We start from the raw sequence: 21,550 nt of genomic DNA, 5'->3' as shown, positions 1-21,550 counted from the left end.
GGGCGGTGTGGTACGACGCGTTGTCGTGATGAAGGATCCAGTTACGAGCGATGTCTGGGCGCACCCTGTTGACTCATTTTCGCAATCTTTCGAGTACTTGGTAATAGTAGACTTGATTTACGGTTTGCCCCCGGTGGAACAAATTCTTTGCGGACGATTCCACGGCTATCAAAAAGGGTAATAATCATCGTTTTCACCTTCGACTTGCTAATGCGAGCTTTTTTTGGGCGGGGGCGGGCGGAGACAACCATTGTGAGCTTTGGCGTTTGGTTTCCGGGTCGTATTGGAAAAACCAGCCCTCATCTCATTTTCCACTTGTTCCAAACAGTCTTCTGCGACGGTCATTCAATACTGTTTTTGCTCCTCAGAAAAGTCTTTGCAACCATCTTCGCGCACAACTTTTCCATCCTGAAATCGCCTGTTAAAATTTGTCTGACTGTTTCACGGTTCATACCCAGTTCCGAGGCCTACATTCGAACTGCTAAACGCTGATCTTCACGGATTAGGGCACGCACACGCTGCGGATTCGCGTCAGTCCGCACCTCGACTGGTCTCCCACTCTGCGCCTCGTCTTCCACGCTTTCGCGCCCCTCCTTAAACTCTTTATGCCATCGAAACAACTGGGCACGACTAAGAGCACTATCACCATGCATTTTTACAATTTTAGCATACGTTTGCGAAGCTGTTTCGCCCAATCTGGCGCAAAATGTTATCGCGACACGTTGCTCTAGATTTTTTTTCTCCATTTTCGTGACGAGCACCACCAACACACGTCTACTCAACACGACACAGCGGGCGAACTAAACAAGCTAGAGCGATGGTGAATATATCAATGGAGAGGGGAAGGGAGTTTGAACGTTGCAGGTTTACCACAAGCGCGGCAATAAAATCAATCTCTTTACTTAATTATCTAACCTCGTACGTTAGTACTAGCGATATTCAAAACCTTTGCACCCAAAACGCACAGCTTCTCGTATTTTAATTTGCTTTAATTGCCTCAGTTAAAGCCTAGAATGAAATGATCCAATCTGATTCTCAAAGATAGGGCTAAAGTGATAGACATGCCGTACTTATCTTCCTTGGGACTCGCAGGGGTAGTTTACGATGTTATTGAAACAATGGAAGTTATAAATCAATTGTTTCTTTTATTTCGTTTTAATATTTATAATACACATACACAATAAAAATAATTAATATTTTCTCTTTATACCTATAAATATAGTACATCACAATGAGAATGGAATTGATATTTTTTTTTTAATTCGAGTTTTATTCTTCTCCTCTTTCACGAATGTATCTCCCTCGAGTTAACTCAATAGCTGCGTAGCTTTATAGTGTATCGTCTTTAATAAATTTATATCTGTATGTATGTATATGTATTTTTATGTTTCAAGCATTTATGCAGTATCATTGAACACCTTAAATATAAAAGTCAATTGCAGCCGCATCAAGCCAGCTGCAAGCATAAAGCTGTTACGAAAAGCTGCACGAAGAAAATATATATAGTTTCACATGTTTCTTTAATTTTTTTTTTCATTTAGTTTCTATGGTTAAAATGTTTCTTGGACATACGTAGGTATGTATGTATATATAAATTGGTTTTTGTTCGATTTTAAAATAAAAATTTCAAATGTTTTTTATTATGCTTTGTTCCGCTTGATTAAAAACTAGTATTTTTGTTGTATGCTTTTTAGAGATTATCATGTTTTTGTTAATGTTGTAGACAACCGCCCCCACTTGTCGTTTTTGCACCTTTTTGTTCTCTTTTAGTAATTGTACCTATATGAGTATGATGGTAGTAGATTATGTTGATAGCCTTAAATTTATTGTTGTTATCGAGTTAAAGTCACTTAAAGGTTGATAGGGATAATATTGGATTGTCTTTCGGCGTAACGCTAAGAAAGGAATGCTTTGTTCTGAGTTTGAGTTTGTAGATATAGTAATAAGCGTCGACAGTTGAGTGTAACATTGGATATGAGTATATAAGTTACAGGATGAACTGCAGTGCAAGTGAACAGAAATGTACACAAGTTAATGGAAGGACTCTACCTGAAAGTTAGACCAACAAAAATACGACTATCTATTGCCTTCCAGTTCTTGGATTACATTGCAGACAGCAATTTATTGGCATTATTTTAAAAATAAGAACTAAAACATGTTCTTTGAAGTTCGATCTTTTGCCAACACAAAATGAGAAATTTCACTGCAGTTCTGATTTCATTTTTCAACAAGAGTATATGCACGTAGAATATATGATTCAATAGAAAATAATATTAATCACAGTTGCAACAAATTGTGCTAGATATAGAATAACAAGTTAACAATGTTAGCAAATGTGTAAATACCGTAGGAAACATGAGAATGTTTATGTGTTGAGTATGTCGTAAGCATCGTCATTTGTGATGTGATGTAAAATAGAAACGTCAGTTTCCCTCCGATAACAATCATTTAAATATTGTAATATCTAAAAATAATATAATTTGCGTAGAACTAAACAAAAATACTTTGATAGGAAATGTTTTGTTCCACAGCAGGGAGGGGTTACAACAATTAAAAATAGTTTGGACCAACGAAAAAAGATATGACAACCCTATCAGTGTTTACTTGTTTTGTTCGCTTAGACGTTCAGTACGAGTTCAATAAGTAGTAATGGAATGAATCTATGGTAAAACTGGTACGGTACAATCATAGAAATATATTTTACCGTTGAAGGTAATCGTTTCGATTTGGTGTCGTCGATATTCCCCTTCTTGGATACAATCTCCTTTTTAGACAGCCATGGGGGCGGGGTTGTGTCAATGCCATTTCGATTTTTGTGCAAATATATCTGCTCGTAGGTTTTGAGCAAAACATATTCCCAATATCTGTGAATAGATGAGAAAATATCAAGTTGAGAAAGAGTTTGAAAGACTTTGGAATGTAGCAAACTAGAAAACACATTAATCTGAGAAACTAGATACAATATACAAAAAAATTTCATAAGTATATAAAAGTTGCATGAAAAATTCCATAAATGAATTCATATTGATGAAAACGGTCAAGCTATTTAGTTCGCGCAGGTCTTTATGATGAATATTCATTGGGTTTGGTCAAGAAATTGTTATGAGCTAGAGTCGTTCAGGGGCTAAAAGATCTCCTGGAGATAGTTTTTGTTAACCTTAAGGAAAGAAAAACCGACTATAGATTCCCCGCCTTATTTTCACTAATGACAGAAATCACTTCTAGGGTGCAATTTAACCAAACTCTCAAAGACCGTTTTTGAAAAAAAGAAAATATGTTTGAAATTATCACAAATTGAAATTTCAACCAAATTCAAACAGACTGAAAAGTCCGCGTCATTTTGTGTGACGTCACAACTCGACCCAAGAAGCTGTAGCCCGGCAACTGGCAGCTACTCATAAAAACATAAAACTGTCAAAATTAATTTCCCGCGTGAAATCGTAAGAGGACAATGAAATATTGTTTCGTGCCTTGCTGCACAAATAACTCCACAAAAACGCCGTAGAAGGGTTTTTGGTTGTTTCGAAAATCTTTTCCGAAGAAGTGGATCACCATCGTTCGACGGAATCCAGTTTCTTTACAATCAGGTTTAAATTGTGAGGATCATTTCAGTATGAGTTAACATTTTTAAAACTTTAACTCCAATCGTAAGTGATAATATATGATGCGCTAGAATTTTGCGTCATTATTTTTCAAATTCTAATCAAGTCACAAGAGAAGAGATACCGTAGAATATTCAACCGGCCCAAAGTTCGACTCTAGGTCAGTCCAAATCCATTTTTTTACGGTCTGTGAATCTTTCAGAAATGTAAGTTTTATTGCCGCCCAGGTAAAGATGTCAGAATTAACTCTGCAGGGAGACCGTCAAGTCTAGCGACTTTACTCTGTTTGTCTACATTGATAGCCAAAATGATTTCTCTTTTGGAGGAACAGTCCGTACCCGCATGTTACGATGACTAGCCATTTCATCCACAAGAGGAGGAACCCCACCGTGGTGAAATATTCTTCCACCTTTTCAGTTGCTCATCATCGTTGATGAAGAGTCGACCGTTAATGCCCTCCACAGGATCATCGAATGATTTGTGATCACATGCGTGATGCGATATAAACTTCCGAAATTGTTGCGTTCTATAGCATCTTTCGTTTTCCTGACTAGTGCTCGCTATTGCACCCCTTTGTCACGGCGCATACTTCGCTGAACTTCCCGGGATTTCGCTCGGTATCGGAGTGCGAGTGGGTAGCGTCTGGCATTACTAACAGCGTTCAACAGAGTCTTCAACCCTTTTCGTTCATGAGTCCGCTTCCACGATTCCGCAATCAGTCAGATCTTAAAGCGCACCTTCTGCCGACGACCTGCGTAGAACTCGAAATAAGAGCAACACGCAAGTGACCATCAGATGGTGATTCGAACTGATTGCTCGTGAAACCCAACTGACCTTGTGGCAGGCTCTTTGCTCGGACAATGTACCACCAATAACGAAGCGATAGAATTTGCAGCAATACACAAACCTCTCGCCAAAACCGCACACACTTTCGCATTGGAATCCCATCACGATCACAATGCCTCACCTTTAGGAAGCCTCCCTTGTACTGCGTGTAAGGGCTGCTTAGCACTGTATAATTGTGATTTTCCTTAACCTCGTCCGGAATTTTGCAGTTAGAAGTCTGTCAGATATCGGCTCGCACCTTTCGGTAGCCATCAGAAATTGTCCTAAATTTGACAAGGAGGAAAGGAGTATTCTCCAGAGTCCCACCATCTTAGTTCCCTTCCAGCTTGAATGTCCAATTTATATCGTTCGAATTCTCCCTCGAGTTGGAAAAAGCGAGCATTCTGAAGAGACCCTGTTGCTGTTGTCGAGCAGCGTGCGAGGTCAGTCCCTATCCAAAGTGTTGTTCACGTTTCGGTCGCAGTAAAATTTCAAAATTTGCTGGCTGCTAGCCTATCTAGGTCTATCCCTTTTGGTCGCCTCTTACGATAAGCAGCTATTCAGACAGTTTCTTAGGGGTAACACTCCTAGGCTTTTACAAATCCGAGGCTTGTTAGAACCAGGCAGTTGCGTATGAAAAACAAGGCCGCCTCCTCCTCTTCTCTACATTGGCTGGACATAGTTGAAATTATCATCCTGATTTCCGCTTGTAACTCCAATGAGCAATGAACTTTTCAGAGTGGCGCAGTTCGTTCCGTGTCGATAAAATTCGCTGTGATGATAGATCAAGTCATTCGCAATTTGCCCATGCTTTTCGTTTTCTGCAGTTGGCTTTTGAATTTGCACTTTTAGGGGCATTAATTTTTATTACTTTCATAACATTGGAAATAATCTTCTGGATATGCGCGGACAATCCACCTGCGCTGCACTGCACAAAGGAGTGAACAGGAGACATACAACATTGACATAATTCTGCAGAAATTAGACTGTCAATTTGAAACGCCTTATGATATTTACCTTTTAGGTTATGGTTATTGTTGGTACTACTATTATTTTCCAAGTCTTTTATGGCTTGTTAAGGTAATAATCCTTCAATAAACTGAGGACGATTTAAGACTTGCGGTTTCGTCCAGGGCAGAGGCAGCTCATCAGACGCTACCTCACCTCTGCCCTGGACGAAACCGCAAGTCTTAAACTTTGCATCTTGGGTGCTTGCCCAAGGACGAGGGTTCCGTGTACCACAACCGTGAAAGCATGCTGCTTTAAAACTGGTCCGGTCCGCCATTAAGTGGATGGTGGACTTAGGAATCCCTCAATTCTTAAATAAAATTTTTTGAGGACGATTATTGCACGTGACCCAGGATAATGTGTAGCTTTTAGGTACCCCCATCCTTGTAGAGATCCATCAAAAATTTATGTTCGCCTCTGAGTAGAGTTCCTTGAAGCCTAACGAAATTTCACTGTAGAGCTAAATTTTATTTATGCTCTTTTAGAGGTTTGTTTTTTTTCGTTCTCAATCAATCTTACATACCCTCCTGCTCTGCTGATCCTTGATGTATGTTGTGCAAAGGGAAGAGGAATTAGATAACCAGCACGTTGCAAGTGGTGGTAGATGTTCGGCATAGAAGAGGGAGCTGAGTCGTAGGGCCACAAAACGTTGATATAAATCAACCACAATCATTGCTCTCGTAAACCATTCGAGAGTCAAATATAGACGTGGCGGTAATCTACGATCCTTATCGAAATTATGGTAGTGTGACGTGGGTGAAAGATTTATCAGGAAACGCGGTGATGGTGATAGGCATGCGGAAGGCAAAAATCAAAAGCGTCCATATCTGCAGCTGTTGCGCACTTCCTAGTGCAATGAGGAGATGCTAGCTTTAGTAGACATTGTACTAACCAACATTGGATGCGACCTTGCGACGAAGAGAGTTAGATTCGACCGTCGATTTGACTTACCTCAGTTCCTTGTTGGCGAGGGGATTGCCTGACGGGTGAGTGAACAATACATCCACAGTGACCATCAGGCTACCCTTTTAGATATTAGAAATGAAGACGACAATCGAATGCGCAACAGAAGTAGGAAAATTCAGATAACTAACTGGTCCATTGCAGCTTTCCAGGAAACAATCCTGGCGACTTTAGAAGGCCACAACCCGAAGGAAATGGCGTCGGAGAAGGTGGGTACACTATGCCAGCGAGTAGCTGAGGGATGCGATTTCAATGCCGCGGCGGCATCTCCACCATAGCAGGGAACCAAACTACTTATGGAATCTGGAAATCTCGCTACTGAGATCACCGTGTTTGCGAGCGAAGAGACTTTCCTAAAGAACCAGAGGGAAGCCAGAACGTCGACAGATGGATAAAAAATATCGCAAAGTAGAATTGCTTGCTGTCCTTTGAGACAAATACAAGATTCGTGAGCAAAAACCACTTCAAGTCATGTACCTGCAACTCATTGTTCAAAATAATTGCAATTCTTTTCCCACACGAGCAAAGTGGACCTCAGCAAACAATTCAACGGTATCTTCTCAATCCCCGGAGATAGCAAGGAAGAACTACAAGACATCTATGGACGAATTGGGATTAATAAGGCTCCGGAGTTGGATGGGAATCCGGACAAAGCCCTGAAATTAGCTGCTAAAATAAGATCCACACGCTTCATAAGCACATTTGAATCATGTATGATGGAAGATGTTTCCCGCCAAGTGGAGGAAGCAGAGGTTGATTCTGCTGAGGACCTCGAACCATTCATGGCATCAAACCATAGCCTGGCGGACGAAAAGACGGAGGCGATTCTTCTTACCAATCACAAGAAAAACAATACTGTCGAAATCCGGGTTGGTTCAAAATCGATTATAATATACTGGGGATAATGATAGATGTAAAATTGAGTTTCAAGGGGTACTCGGGGTGGGATGGTCGAGATGGTTGGTCATCTTAAATGCTGCTGTAGGCTTATCCCTTTCGCAACTTTAAGTGTGATGATAATGAAACTGAAATACAGTCTTAGCCTGAGATTATGTGTACGCTCTATATTCCACAAAAGAGTGAATAGGATGAATACAATGATGATGCCTGATACTGGAGGGACAAAATATAAGTGCCGGCTGTTTACCGAAGGAATGGCGAAATCCATCCTGCTATATGCAGTTCCTGTCTGTGCAGGAGGACAAAGTGACTTCGGCATATCGGCTAATCGCGGTGTGCAGCGCATATAAGACAGTATCGGGGCAGCACATAACCCCTTGGAACTTCTAACGAATGAGACGTATTGCCTCTATCAGAGAAAAAAAGCGTATCCGGTCGATGCGGATGGGGACTTCTGTAATTCTTCTAGGAAGAAGCTGTACAGGAGATGACAACAACGGGGGCACAATACACTAATCCCGTGTATTGAGAGATGGGTCGAGTGAAAGCACGGAGAATTAAATTGCCTTACGGAACACAGTGGATACCAGAAGTGCTTGCATTGCTTCGAATTGAACGAGTCCTCCGACTGTCCTGAATACGTCGCTACACCTGAGGACCCGAAGCACGTTAAATTCCGAGATTTGCAAATGAAAGGGTGAGCTTAAATGTCGCCTTCAACATACTAACTGGAGGTGATGTTGAGGTCGGAAGTAAATTACAGCGCCGTAAACGCAACAATAACTGCATTACAAGAACTGGATCGAGCCTGGCAAGCGCAATTGGCGCATGGCTTCATCGTGCGTGTTTAGACCAGAACCTTCCACACGAAGTAACAATTCACCGTGGTCGGGATATGGGAGAAGTGCGAGAACAGCAACATCTTTGGAAGATTCCCACCTCCATCTATTTAACAAATTGAACATCAAAAGCTCGGCGGTCCAAGTATGAAAGTCAGTGTAAATTTGCCCCATTTTCACCTACTTCGTAATGCCTATGTATTCAGTATATCAGACTATTCACACAAAACTTTAGGAAAGACAGCGCCCTCATGGCAATCATTTGACTCGATGGCTACCTGAGCGAAGATTAAGCAATTCACGATCCAACCAAAGGTTGGGCTTTTTCCTATTGAATGTGGAGCACTTCGAGACAGTGTGCATAACCTCGGTATTGAGCAGACTGATTTCAGTTCGGATCCTCCTGCATAGGCTCGGTTAATACAACCACCCCCCGCCCCCCTTTTCCGCTACTACGCCGACGACAACTCTTTCATCAATTTTCAGAACTCGGCTAAATGGCTCTGGATTTAAAAAGGGAAGCAAACAGAGTTAAACTGAAGATAAACACTAAAAAAACCAAATTCTCAATCTGACTGGTCATAGCAGTTTTCCTATCTGCATTAACGGGCAGAATACCGAGGGCGTCGATCAATTTTTCTATCCTGTTAGTGTGCTAAAGGGGGCGCGGGCTTAATGTCACTCGTTCTTTGAGGAGTTATATGGGAACAGCACATGGGAAGTGGCTGCCTCTGTTACTCAAATGCTCCAAGCTAACACTTTAACAAAGGGCGAGAGCCTATTATTGGCTATGCCATCCCAGGGAATTCATTTTTATAGACTTCTCGACGAGTGGACCGCGCTAGAAACACATGGGGCAGAACTCTAGAAAAGGCTAGGCCTTTTGGGAATAATTGGAAAGACCTGAAGCACATTTCGGCGAACCGGTAACGATGGCGCGTAGCTGCAGTGGGCGCCCTATATCCCATTTAAGGGGCATTGGGAACCATATAAACACGTGAAATTTGTAAAGGCTTTAGGGTGTATCTGATTGTAAAAAAATTCACAACAAATGTAAGCTCAACTTCTAGTTCTTTCGAGTTGACTTTTTTTCCCACTACTTGAATTTTTTCGCCATAATAAACTCTTTGATCATTGCACGTCGTGCTTTGTTTAAAAAAAAAACACTTTACAATAAAATACCAACTCATTTATGGAAATTTATCCATAGAATATTACTCCTTACCTGCATAAAAATTAAAAATATTGCCGACGAAGCAATTATGATAAGATTACGTTCCATCCACTCTTCGCCGGCTTGGACGCAACCTTTTTCGTAAATTATTTTCGAAACATCAAAACTCTAAACGCATGAAATAAAACAATAGAAGAAAAAACACGAAAATCAAAATTTACATCATCTAATATCAAACTTAAAAGATTGGAAAGCATACGTGCTCCATGCAAGTGTTAGTTGTGACTTATGCATTTTCTCATCCAGAGTTAGTGCCTCACATCCATGATTATTCAATAAGGACCGAGCAGTGCATCTGATGGGGAGAACTATTTGTATTTTTTTAAACGAAATTTATAACTGATTTCGTCAAGCTGAAAAGAAATCCATGCAATACACACCTAAAAGCATGAGACATAAACATGCAACCGCTTTGAAATCTGCCTCAGAATTACTCACAATTGAGTGAACGATAAGCTAATATGAAGAAATTTTCGAATTGCGCTTTCTATTCTGAGGCAAACCTAAAAACCAGCAAGCACTGAGGTTAATTGTTAGTAAAGTTCCCAAACCTGAAGTATCATAACACTAACACAGGCTGCAGCCACAGGAACTAAATGACCTTCTAACCAATCTTCACCGGCCCGTAAACATCCCCGTTCATAAATATGACGTTCAGTCGATTGCTTTACAATAAATTCATGAAATATGGATTAGAGAAAGATGAAGGGTTACATGTGATATTTTTTAAAATTAGAAACTGTTATTAGTCGTTAGTGATTAATGAGGACAATTCGCATTTATCTTTCTACTTACATAATTCTCCTTTCGTACATCATAGCCGCATTGCTTATTTTTTATAAATTCATTTGGCTTTTGTTTACAACATGAAAATGGCACACCGCAAGCTTCACGACTACCCACCGCGCTTGATGAGCAATTGAAATAATTATTATTGTCCCAATCTTTTGGACCTTCAATGCCGCAACATTGGAGCCAGTCTTCTTGTATCCAATCAATTAGATTTTGTTGATCGGGATCTTCACGATAATGTGTAATAAAAGTTCTAAGCCCTTCGGTGGCTCGATCTTTTATCTGTTGATAAGAGAAAAGAGTTGAGTTTTTGATTGTGTCAGAGGAAGCGAGAAACTTTCTTACCCATCCCTTATCTTTCAGTACAAAGGCTAAGGTTCCTAGACTTAATTCTATTAATAGAAGAAGTGACAAAAATATGGCATACTGTAACGAGATAGATAATAGAAATATAATCAGCATAGTACATAGATGTTGTTGGCGTATATAGAGGTACTCAAACAATACAAGCAGACAAGATGGTAATACAACCTCTGAGTGATGATCAATCGGCACAGGGATTCAGATTTGCAAGCAATTAGGAGTAGGTTGCATACGGGGTGACAATTGTGATATTCTGTTACCTTAGCAAATGAGAATGGCATTTTGAGGAAATGGCTCGCAAGATAATGTTAAATCTGCTTTTGTGCCGAATTATGTTTGCACTACTGCAAAAATGGTTGGTAGTGCGGGATCAGTAGAGATGGGACTCCTGATTAGCAGGCAATAGTAGAATTTTTTTAAAAGAGTGGCAGTATATCGCGTATCCTCTTCTGAAAAGTTTGCGAGCCCCACTCTGCCAGTGGAAAAGGGGCTAGGTGGCATTATTACAAAACAGGAAGAAAAGCAAATCATTAGCATGGTCACTAACTGTGCAAAACGCAGCTCACTCAATTTACCGATAGAAAAACGACGAAAAGGAGATTTACCTCCCAATGATGCAGTAAGAGGTAGTAGCCAAACTGACCAAGCAGTGTAAAAAAAGCAGCAAAACCAGCGTGAGTTAAAAAACGATCATAATGGCTCCGATATAGCCATGTTGACATCAACTGCTATCGCAGTTGCGATATTAAAGAAAAGAAGAAGTGATAAACCATGGCAAAGGGCCTTTCTAATCAGGCCGAACGATAGATGTTTTGTAGAAGTTCTTCCAAAAATCTACAGAAAACAAACTAGTTCGGTCCAACATCAAGTGGATGTGGACTTATGATCCCTCACTTATCTTAAACAATAAAACTGCCGAATATTTGTTGAACTTGCGCCGCGAACCGACAGGAAGAACACAGTCTGCGTAGTAGTCCAGAGTATTCTAAGGACGAAACCAATTATCTCCTTCCACGAAAGCACATCTACCTATAAAATAAGGGATCTAACCTGTCTATAAACAAGCAAAATTAAGAGAAAGCGATCAAACAAGACCCCAGATGTTACCAGTCTTAAGTTAGAAGTGGCATCTGCCAGCTACAAGCGGGCTAAAGCTAGCGTCCCGCGGAAGTGGCAAAACAACTTATCGAAGGCGAAAAAACAAACATCGGATACAGGGAAGGGTAGTTCTTTCCGCTTTGGATTTTTTATGCAAGAATAACATTTTTCAACGCGCACCACACACTGAACGAATCGACGATTGCTTTCTTGAAAAGGTCGGCATTTTGGGACGTAAAATTTGAAATATGGAAGAGAAGGTCCTAGTTGGAGGATCCTGTAACGTCAAAACCATTGTTCAATCAGGCCCATGAAACGTAAGTCTTATAGATGCCCATCACGGCTGGACTCAATATTTTAAATATCGGTAACATTCCAGCATCCTAGTTGCGAAGATACTGTTACCGGCATAACATTTGCTATGGGGTCTTTGATGCCAACAGCTCTACGATTACTACGAAGATTACTTAGCCAGTGAATGTCTTTCTAAATGGAAGCGACTAAATACGCCGTAACTAGGACACTAGCTTACTCTGGGGTGACTCTTTTCAGCAATTTTCGATGAGTCAGTGCCCAAGAGGAGATTTTTTTAAGAGAAACTAACGTTAATGTATCGGTAGATAACTAACGTTGCTAGTTTACAAAGGAATATTCTCAGGCTTTGAAGGACCGTAAGAGACCGAGACGCGACAAGATAGAGACAGAGCAACGTATACACCCATCTCCAAAAAAGGTGTTTTTCTGCTGCCACACTAGAGGGCGCTGTGATCATCTTTAAAAAAAATGTAATCGACATTTTAACATGCGGACTTAACCAGAGTCCGCAAACTAGAATTATTAAAAAATATTATAAGCTAAATTTTTGGTACCTTGTTGACATTTTTTTGTTAATTTTGGTGTTTTTTCAAGGCTTCTTTAATAAATAAAAAAACTACCGAATGAATCGCAATTATCCTAGTTGGCGGATCGTAGAAATATGTTCCGAATAAGTCGTGGAAATTTCAAAGAATTTCGTTGGACAGATTTTGCGCTATGGTGGCAGCAGATTTTCAACATGCCGTTCGAGAAAAACGCAAAAAGTAGAATGCGATTTTCAACCATAAAATCTTAACTGACAATTAATCTGCTATACCTAGTCCAAAAACCGTAGATTTCTTAAAGAAACACATGTAAAGCATTGGCTTCAATTCCTACGATTTTAGCGAAGTAATTCGAGGGGGGGGGGGGGGGGGCTTGGTTTTATAGTGGTATCATTTACAATTATACGATACATAGGCATACAGTCATCACTGTTAAACGATAGTGCTCCTCATAACGCTGAACGTAAAAAACGCCTTCGATTCCGCGAGGAGGACCAGCATACTTGAGTTATCGCAAATGGTGTTCTTGTTTCAGACCAACTAAAGAAGCGTGTCCCCAGAAAGAACAACGGAGAATGAAGCGGCTTGGAGATTTGTCCTTGTTCCGGATCTCTGAAACGCCTCATATGTCTGCTGTGACTTGAAACGTCCGACAAATCGCATCTGATCAGATTCACAGATAATGTTTGCGACACTTCTCGCCGCATGCTCATTCGAACAAGTTATAGAAAAAATCTTCGTTGTTCTGACTTTTCTGATCCCCACAGTCTTTCCTACAGAAGTTGATGAGATGACGAGCAACTACAAGCCGGCTGTGAAATACCACGGCATAACGATAGACTTACAGATGAGTTTCTTCCAACAGATTTGGGGCACAGCGTACAAGGCTGCAACTGGAATTTTTACTATTATATATAAGCTAGACTCAGATACTTTTACACAATACCCCTAAGAATAATGAAGATGAATACACATCGACTTGCATTTGCGGCTAGGAGGATGCCCTTGATTGACAGCGCTTACATATAGCGGCTCAAAGTAAAAATACTGACGTCAACTACCACAAACACTACACTGGCAGTTGTCGATGACATTTTTCTGACTTATGGAAGTTCAACCACTCTCGTCTCTGATACTGGCGGCAATACACGACTACCGAATTCAAGATGTTGTTGCAGATAGCTGGAGTAAAATATCACAATCTTACTTTACCCTAGCGCCCCATCACAAACAGACAAACTAAGTGAAATGTGCAGATGATGAAGAACCACCTTAAAGCGATTGCAGGAATATTGCAGTTGGTCTCGACCTAGAGGGGAGAGCTATCGCTCAATCCACAACTTTGAGCAACCAAATCTCGGCCAGGGAACGGGTTTTGGGGGCCCATGTTTCCCACGAAGAAATCTGTGCTCTCCACTTCAATGGAAAGCCTACATGCTCAGCCAGAAAGGAGAATACAGCAACTCCCGTAATGAGAGTATTTGGAAATCTGACTATGGTCGTCCTCACGATGGCATTGCTGCATAATTATTCCAAAATGTTGCCTGGCAAAATCTTCTTATCCGCCTCCACCAAGAAAGCTGGAAATATGAACGCAACTGGTCTAACACTGGTATGTGTAAATGGATCTATGCAGCCTGGTCCTATAAATCCGAGAAAGCTCCTAGCCGACGACAATGGAAGGTACTGCGAAAGCAGGCGAAGCTTCTTGGGAATGAGGATATGAGGGTTTATGCATCACCAAGAGTGACAATATTCACCGCTGGAAGACTATAGGCAGGAGAATCAACTCAGATTCTTAGAAATTTTATGGAGACGGAAAAGTCATGCACTCGTTCGACCCCGCCGGGAGTTGCGTGGGACAAATTCACCGCATAAGGGCTGTTGTTAGTGCCATGTATAAGATGCAGTGCATTGGTGTGCTCCCACGTGGTTGCGAGCACATAGTTACGAATTACTCAGAGTACGTGGCAGTATCTGTGATAATAGATATTGCATAGCTGTTGCACATCCCAACGGGAACCAAAGACAGAGCTTTCTTAAAGATTTATTTCGGATTAATGGTAATGGATCTTAATGGAATCACCAAGCGAATGATGCTGCAAATTCCTCCATGGGATGCTTGATGAAAGCAAATACTTAAATCCTCGGCAATATGTAGATCCAGGAAGTGAAAAGCAAACAAGGAGATGCATACAAGATCAACCAATTTGATGCATCCGTCTCCTGCTGGGATAAGATGAAGAAACACACACAAGAAAACCATCTAGGCAACATCGACATACCAATCCCACTTACCTACCGCGTCCTTACCCGAAGGGTGCACAATGAGATTCCGTGCCTTTGCCGTGTATAGTTCTCTTGATCCACAGAAAATGAAGCTTTTGACGGAAGGTTAGGACAAGCTGTAATCCCTGTTAGACCATACCTCCCCCCCGCCCTCCCCCGCCGCTTTTAATTTAGCAGCGATTTTCATTAGACTACATTTATATCTATATCTACAAACATAATAGTTGATAAAATTGGGTTCGATCTATGGTATTAGATCAGTAAAGGGGGCTAAAGACGATGGGAGATTCCCCAGATCGAGAATCTGCGTCCTAATGTCGAAATTGTTAGCGAGGGTCTTGCTCTGGGCTACCTGCCTACCCCTTGGCAAAAAATTAAGACGATCTTCATACCAAAGTCTGGAAAAGATCATTGTTCAAATCCAAAGAACTTCAGACAAATCAGCTTACCACCATTTCGCTGAAATGCCTGGGGAGGCAGGCTGAGCGTCACATTCGCGAGGTGTTAATGTAGGACACACTAAATGAAGACCAACATGCTTACCAGCATGGGAAATCCTGTGAGTTCGCTTTTTAATTTTTCCTTTTAAAGACAGAGTACGCAGCGTTTGAGCGTGTTTATAGACAATGAAGGGCCCTTCGCCTGGTATTATTTACAAAAAGGAGGAAACTGAATAGTCTTTGCCTTCCATAGATGAGGAGTTGAACTCTCTGAAGAACTGAAATATCTAGGAGTTATTCTGGACAAGAAGCTTCTTTGGAATAAACATGTAGAGGTGAAGATAAACGAACTCTCGTTGCCTATAGGTTGTGCAGGCGGACCTAGGCCTTTACATGGAGACTTAGGTCTCAGGTGTAATGTGGATATTTGATGATCACTTATGCATTTGCAAGTAGTGAGTTAAGGTGAAACAAAGGAGTTTTCTCTGCGAGCTGCGCTCACTGCTGAAGAACTGTAGGGCTTCTAATTATGGGATCGCTATACATCTATTTGGTAGAAGATATGAAGTTATACTGAATCGTAGAAAAAAAAATGTGCGAACCAGAAGAATTCGAAGTAGGATATATTGAAATTTCCGCACCGATAGGTCAAAAACAGGACAGGACTCTGGAGCAGGAGTCTACCTTTCGAATAATTACATTCCAAACTAAATGTGATCCTAAGGGCAGCAGCCAGGGTGATTGACAATAGGATGAAGGGAAGGCGTATCGTGATCTGTAGTGACAGTCCAGCTGCATTGAGCAGTCTTTTGATCACTTCAAAGATCGTTCAGGAATATAGAAACCTACTGAAACCTGGTGGAACTACTCTGGGTACCTGGTCACTGTGGCGTAGAGGGAAATTAAATCTGGGATACCTTACCAAAAAAGGATTCAATTAACCTAATGCCCGGGCCGGAAACAGCAATTGGAACATCAGTAGTATTGGCTAAGGCTACTTTCACAAACTGGGAACAAGATGCTGCTAGATACACCAAACTTTTCCTGTTGAAACCAAACAAACATACTGTAAAGTTTATCCTGTCGGAAAGCAGGAAGACTTGCAGAACTAATGTGGGCAATCTGACTGACCATAATTTACTAGCTGGACATATGTTCAAAATAGGGATTCTCCAAGTGGGAACCACAGAACATTTTCTCTGTTACCGCGCCGTTCATTTTTTTTATTTTCCCGCTTTAGGTTCATGCATGTTTTCCGCTAGGTTCCCGCGATATTTCCTTTTTAAGGTTTTGTGTAAAACAAATTACCGCAAGACGCCGTTCATTGTCCTTTATAGTCAACACTCAAACTATAGAGAGTGACAGACGGACGACATTGCAGTAAATTTTAGATTTGGGACGTGCGCTGATACGTCGATCACAAAGAACACCAGTTGCGGAATGTCACTTCATCCAGGTGGCGTTAATGCTTGAAACATTTCATTACGCAGTACTCCATTGGCTGGTAGCATTGACTCGAGATATTTAAATCGCTCAGTTCTTTCAATGGCAGTAATCTGCCCCTCCAGATATTTAAATCGCTGAGTTCTGGCAATGGTGGTAACCTGCCCAGAACTGAGCGATTTAAATATCTCGGGTCAATGCTATAAGCCAATGGAGAACTACGTTATGCTCCTCACATAGGGAAACACAAAACCTTTTATACCTGAAGCGTCAAGCTTCCGGTTTCCCGACTTGTTTAGTATTTCAGATTCCGGTACGGTTCCACACAGTACAGTATTTGTGGATGTCTTTCACGATCACGACAAATTTTTTTAGGCTTTCGGGATAGCTCTTCCCTCTTGGTCGACTTCGGTCAACTCTGATGATCTTGACCATCATAATTACAATCCTGCCTCAACGAATTTTTGCGTTTATATAAAAGTATGGAAACAACACGTGACCAGACCAGAGCGACTACCACTCACGTGGATACACCTGGTCAAACTGAGCTACCTAAAAAGGAGAGTTTATAAGGAACGACGAGCGACGGATAAAAATAGACATCAATCAAATGTGAGGTCGATTGGAGGAGGCCCATGAGGAAGCTATTATTCCGGTTCAAATAGAGTCGCCGATGCTTGATGGCGCTAATTCTTTAAAAAAAACACTTTTGAGGCGTCGAGAATTTCAGGCGTGACGCCAGTGTTAACCGTTGACTGCCAGGGTGTCAAGAAGGCTACACGCAGAAGATTGATCTTCCAGCGAATTACTTGAATTTGTATAATAATAATAATAATAGTCGTTGCCGCAACAATCCATATTGAATCAGGGCCTTGAAGTCTGTTAGAACACTTCATTCAAGACCGTAACGGTACATTACACATACCGATATTTCGGGAACCAGTTGTTCCCTTCATCAGTCCTAACAAGAAACAAGAAACTTATTAGCACTGATGAAGGGAACAAGTGGTTCCCGAAATATCGATATTTGCAAGAATAAATATTCACACCAACGAATAAGAAACAAGTTTTTATTATTTCAAATAATTAATCGTTGGAATTTCACTCAGGTACATTACAATAACACTGTAAGAGGCAATGGGGTTAGCATTGCGATCGTATTTGTATGGTGAAGGAAAAGCATTGCACACATTCGACGTACTTCAATCACTTGCGCCCGGAAAATTCCGCGCATTATTTTCTGTTGTTGATGTCGTGTATGTGATGCATTTGATGGGGAAATATATATAAGAAAACTATTTAGGCATCGTCGGCACACGCGTCCGCACCTTTATGTACATATGAAGTGACATTCCGTACGGTCTTAAAACTTGATTTGCTCCTCCAGTATGTAATATTTTTGTAGTGGCCCAAATAACACCAAGATAGACCAGCCGAACTGGACTACCGCGGATGAATGAACACCCCCGGAAATTTCTTTCCAGCTAAACAAAGGCCTCACCTGTTTATTTATTTATTGCTTATCAACATTGCACCCCAGATTGCGGGCTGTTTTATGCTTATATCTAGACGTGACATATTTGAGGTCGGTAGGACGACGTCAATACGACAATACAATATTATTTAGCTTGGAAACTGCTTTTGGCTCTTTGTTCGTTTCTCTTCACAAAGTACTATTTTCATCGCGATTTTACCCCATATTCCAATGGTTGTGGATCGTTTGCATTTTTTCACATCCCTTCTTAAGAATTTGATAAGAACGATACGCCCGCACTTTTCCCCTCGCTTCACAGCTATTTCATCCAGGTGCAACAGTTTTTGATATATAACCTAGAACAACGAAACTGTTTCCTCCCTAAATGATCTCTATATTATCTGCAAATTGCCTTCAATTACCGTCCATTCCCATTCTCAGCCAAAGAACAAAAGTTTTGATCACTCGCACCAGAACCCGGAAAAAGTTGAACTTAAAGGCCAAGATCGTGACCCCGCCGTGCTTTTGCGAGCTTAACAAATAATTCAATAAAAACCATAAAAAATTACCGCCGCCAGCAGACAAGTGTTCTCCCGCAATGCACCCACGCATCCCGTGAAGCCAATGATGAAAGTGACGGCGCCAATGCAGATCAGAACGAACGCTGGATCGAGTGCAATGTAGGTCACTTTGGAGATATTATTGAAGATGTCCTTTTCGGTCCAGGCCCACAAGCCCACAGCCAGAATGCAAAGGCCGAGCAGCTAGGAAAAATGTAAAAATCACGTAGAACCGTGTCCAATTGGTAATTGGGGCGAAAGGCTTACCCAAAAGAAGACATTGAAACTGAAGATCACATACTTCAGACAGCAGCTGATTTCACTCGTTTCGCGTCGATATTTTCTTACGGGCATCGTTTTTTTCTGAATGTTGATGGCATTTGTAGCGAAAAGCAGACTTCGTCGCTGGGCAGGCTCACGTCCGGTTGTTCACGACAAATCGAGGTACGACACGGTCACAAGCCCGGATCGGAATTCATTTACAGATAATTGGATTGTTTATAGTTAGGAAACGAACACGTAGATTAACAAAAATTAGAGCGAGTTCATAGAAAACGGAAATTCCATCGCAAACAAAGTCATGCACACTGTCACCACTGTAGCTTTTTTAATTCAGGTGATTTGACGTATGACAAGCGAATGAATTCGCCTTGTGGCGAAAATAGATGAATGCTTGTTGGGTGTGTTTACTTGCAGCGGTTCTACCTTCGCAGAAAAGACAAATTTTTAAAACGAGGATACTTATATATAATAGTCGGGAAAACAATAAATCGAAGCGTCGGTAGTCTTCTTATGGTATCAACTCGCAAGCATAGTTGGCTGTAAAGAATGCTCGGCTGGTATTGTTGCACGGCTTCAAGTTTGATGTAAAGAATAATTCCAATCTCAAATGAAGAATGAGCTGAAAAACGTTAATTTTCTTAATTCTTAGCATTCGTAAAATAGAAATTAAGAACGTTGGAGAGCAAGCCAACTTTTTTAAGTATCGTCTTACAAAGCCAATGGAGACGAGAAAAAAGGTGCAGTCGATGGTACCTTCTTCTAAGGTTTAATATCTCGCTAATAGTGCTGCCTCATTTAAGGGGGTCATTCCGCGTATCGGATCCGATGAATCTATTTTTTGGCATCAATTGTATCTAGATTTAGTGTAGAATATATGGGCAAAGTGATTTGGACCCTTTGATCCCTCAAGCGTCATTATTACAAAATTAACGTGGCTTTTCCGATGCGTGGGTCCGCACCGGATTTCAAAAACACAATAAATGGGGAATTCGCGAGAACGCGAACTAAAATGGGAAAACAAAAAAAAAACGGCTCGACCGCGCGCGTGGAGCCGTAAGTCTCCGGACGCGAGTGCCGCGATCACGAGGGAAGATCCACGACGGATCACCATCCCCATCATCGCTTTTTCAGCGCGGCCCCTGAGGTTTCCACTCCTCCTTGATCCCACAAAACCTTTGCAAGGGACATCCTCTAAAATAATGGCCTGAGGATGTCAAGGAGAGGGGGAACCTCAGGGGCCACGCCTCAATCACGATCTGAGGCAGAAGAAGCGATGATCGGAATTGTGATCCGTTGTGGATCTTCCGTTGTGATCGCGGCACTCAGGTACGGAGACTTACGGCTCCACGCGCGCGATCGAGCCATTTTTCTTTGTTTTCCCATTTTAGCTCGCGTTCTGGTTTTTATTCGTTAGGCCGACGCGAACTCCCCATTTATTGTCTTTTTAAAATCTGGTACGGACCCATGCATCGGAAAAGACACGTTAATTTTGTAATAATGACGCTTGAAGGATCAAAGCGTTCAAAACCCCCCTCCCCCCCCGAGCCGGACTAGCACAGAGGCATGCAAGAACGTGTCGACCGAGCACTTTGGTGGAGCTTCAATCTCTGCGGACGGACCTTCACGGTCAATTTCGCCAACTTTTTAGGTTTATGGGATAGCTCTGCCCTCTAGGTCGTTTTCGGTCACTTAGGATGATCGTCTGATGCTCCTATTTCAATTTAGGTCCATTACAAAGTGAAATAAAAAAGTTTGCACTGTTAGCTTGCCTTATTCAAAGAACTGTATGAATGCGTGCATTCTTAATTTGCAACCCTTGGATTTATAGTTTCAGAGCACTATAGAATAAAGGGGAAAACAACGGATGTGAAGGACACTGAACATTGTTGGTAGAGGATATGAAGTTACTCCAAACGTAGAAAAAATTGAGACGAACTAGAAGAATTCGAGGCAGATATTACTGGGGTCTTCTAAACCAATGACTCAAAAACAACACAAGGTTCTGGAGCAGGAGTCTATCTTTCAAACAATGTTTACAGACTATGCCTCTCACCTTACACACACACAGACACAGGCACAAAAAATTATAGTATAAGTATGCAGAGGCGACTATGTTGTTTCTCCTTTTATCATTAACAACTAAGTCCTGGGAAAGAATCGGCTCAACATGGTTGCTGTAATAATTTTGACATCAGGACGAAGGCCCCTCGTTCTGAAGATCTCTCATCGTAGAAAATCTTATCCTTCTTTACTGATCTAATACCACAGATTTTATTAAACCGAACCCTTAGCTCTTGTACCAAAAAATATATATATATAAGTCCTGAAGCTTTGCAAGCTGTAGTAGAAAGGAAGAGTATGTGGCATTATCATCGTCATTATCACCACCGCAACAACCAGTATCCAGTGTAAGCCTGCCTTAATAAGGAATTCGAGACATTCCAATTTTGCGCCGAGGTCCATCAAATCGACATCCTTAAAAGCTGTCTGGCGTCCTGGTCTAGACTATTGCTCAATCTTTGATAGGGTCTGCCACGTCTTCTTTTTCTACCATAGGCTGAAAAGCTGAAATAGGCTC

The 21,550-nt window shown here is 41.4% G+C and overlaps 1 protein-coding gene across 4 annotated transcripts; it reads right to left on the bottom strand.

The window, feature by feature from the left end:
• Positions 1-1,125: 1,125 nt before the first annotated feature.
• LOC119651215 (tetraspanin-5) lies at positions 1,126-19,328 on the bottom strand. Of its 4 annotated transcripts, none has more exons than XM_038054668.1 (7): positions 18,958-19,328; positions 18,700-18,894; positions 10,509-10,589; positions 10,167-10,445; positions 9,923-10,036; positions 9,363-9,479; positions 1,126-2,864 (listed from the first exon to the last, which is right to left on the bottom strand). In XM_038054668.1, exons 1-7 carry the CDS (start codon positions 19,042-19,044, stop codon positions 2,796-2,798), a joined length of 942 nt encoding a protein of 313 aa, XP_037910596.1. In that variant the 5' UTR covers positions 19,045-19,328; the 3' UTR covers positions 1,126-2,795. The 4 variants fall into 4 exon arrangements, 3 of the variants coding, with proteins under 3 accessions (XP_037910596.1, XP_037910595.1, XP_037910594.1); XR_005249439.1 differs by lacking the exon at positions 1,126-2,864 and adding an exon at positions 9,571-9,724; XM_038054667.1 differs by lacking the exon at positions 9,363-9,479.
• Positions 19,329-21,550: the final 2,222 nt, after the last annotated feature.

The sequence above is a fragment of the Hermetia illucens genome, chromosome 3 (genome assembly GCF_905115235.1).
Source record: "Hermetia illucens chromosome 3, iHerIll2.2.curated.20191125, whole genome shotgun sequence".
In the NCBI taxonomy this organism is placed as follows: domain Eukaryota; kingdom Metazoa; phylum Arthropoda; class Insecta; order Diptera; family Stratiomyidae; genus Hermetia; species Hermetia illucens.
The sequence above is the reverse complement of the archived record's forward strand: the minus strand, read 5'-3'. Positions and strand labels throughout refer to the sequence as shown.